This window comes from Echinops telfairi, unplaced genomic scaffold, assembly GCF_000313985.2.
Source record: "Echinops telfairi isolate 266 unplaced genomic scaffold, ASM31398v2 ScPeMD7_7458;HRSCAF=8496, whole genome shotgun sequence".
NCBI classification, from domain to species: Eukaryota; Metazoa; Chordata; class Mammalia; order Afrosoricida; family Tenrecidae; genus Echinops; species Echinops telfairi.
This window is the reverse complement of record NW_022111358.1, coordinates 30,991,742-30,993,102: the sequence shown is the minus strand read 5'-3', so window position 1 is coordinate 30,993,102 and position 1,361 is coordinate 30,991,742. Positions and strand designations below refer to the sequence as shown.

Genomic DNA, 1,361 nt, shown 5'->3' with positions numbered 1-1,361 from the left:
CGGATGGTCACCTTACCCGATGTCACTTCCTGGCCGTCTGCCCCGGAGTAGACGGTGTGGGAGCAGCGGGACAAGAAGAACCCCACCTCCTTGCACCAGTATTTCTGGTGCTGCTTCAGCTCCTCTTTGTAGGAACACTGAACGGACACACTGGCACCTTCGAATCCGCTGACCTCCTTCGGACCCGTCAGGGCTCCGGAGCCTGAAACCACAGCGGGGTCTCAACCAGATGGCCCCATGACCCAGAGGTAAGGCCACATGTCCTTGCTTCCGGGGCAGGCAGGCTGTCCTCACCCACCCCCTCCTGGGGAGTCTTGGGAGCGAGGACGCTGCCCCCTTTCTCTGGGAGACCCAGGGCCGCCGCTGTGGGCTGACACCTGGCTCTTCAGATCTGCTGGAGTTTGAATCTCATCTTTGTCACTTAGCTGGGTGACCTTGGGAAATCCCTTGATCTCTGAGTTTTCTCGTGGCTGGATGATGATCAGGATGATATTCAATTTTACCGAATTTAAGATGTCACCAAGGGAAAGATATGCCATTATTTTATGTCCCACTCAGAAAGGATACTTGATGGTTGCCAGGTGCAGAAACCTACAACCACAGCCACAAAAAGCCAACAGCAACAAGAAAAGCAGGCCCATGAATTGGGGGAAGGATGACGTTCTCTCTCTCCTCTCCCTGGGAGCATCTTCCGGTCTCCAGCCTCGGCACAGAGAAGGGGGAAAAGCCCCTTTCTCGGCTCGGGGGAGCTGGGGCTCCAGGACATGCTGTAGCGTCCCCATTCTCTGTGACCAAGGAGGGACAGACGGGAGGCCTTGCTCACCACCACACCAGCTTTGGGGACAGGAAATCCGGGTCCAGGAGACCCTCTGGGAGGGCTAGGGGTGGCCCCATCCTCCCCACAGCCCACCCCCATCTCACCTGGGAGCAGGAGGCAGCCCCCCAGCAGGAGGAGCAGCATGACAGGCTCTGGACGTGGCTCGGACGCCTCCTTTGGGGAAATGAGACTTTGCTCCCCACCCTGGCTGCCTTTAACTTCCTTCAGAGGCAGCCGGGCAGGGAGGGGCTGGGTGGGAGGCTCCTGGGCTCCTTTCTCTGCTGGCTCTCCTTCTCTGGTTTGACTCCTGGGGAACATTTCTCCCAGTCTCTCTCTCGGCCATTGAACCCTAGATGCTTGGGGTCTGTGAGGGAATTCAGAGAGTCTGTGCATTTAGACCAGAAGGGTGCACGCTCGGCTTTTACTTCTGTTGTGGGCGGGTGGATGAATAACCAGAATGAGCAGAGACTGAGTCCAGCTTTCAGAGGTTTCTTGGGTTCAAGCCCAGACTCAGCACTGAGGGACCACACCAGACTGCGAGTAC

General features: G+C 57.5%; 1 protein-coding gene across 1 annotated transcript in view; it reads right to left on the bottom strand.

The window, feature by feature from the left end:
- Nucleotides 1–961, bottom strand: part of CD300LG (CD300 molecule like family member g) — a 17,327-nt gene extending 16,366 nt beyond the window's left edge. Inside the window, exons 1-2 of the mRNA XM_030888112.1 lie at nt 922–961; nt 5–202 (exon numbers count right to left, since the gene is read on the bottom strand). Coding sequence (XP_030743972.1) covers nt 5–202; nt 922–961 — 238 coding nt within the window. The remainder of the gene's footprint in view (nt 1–4; nt 203–921) is intronic.
- Between the last annotated feature and the right edge of the window lie 400 nt (nt 962–1,361).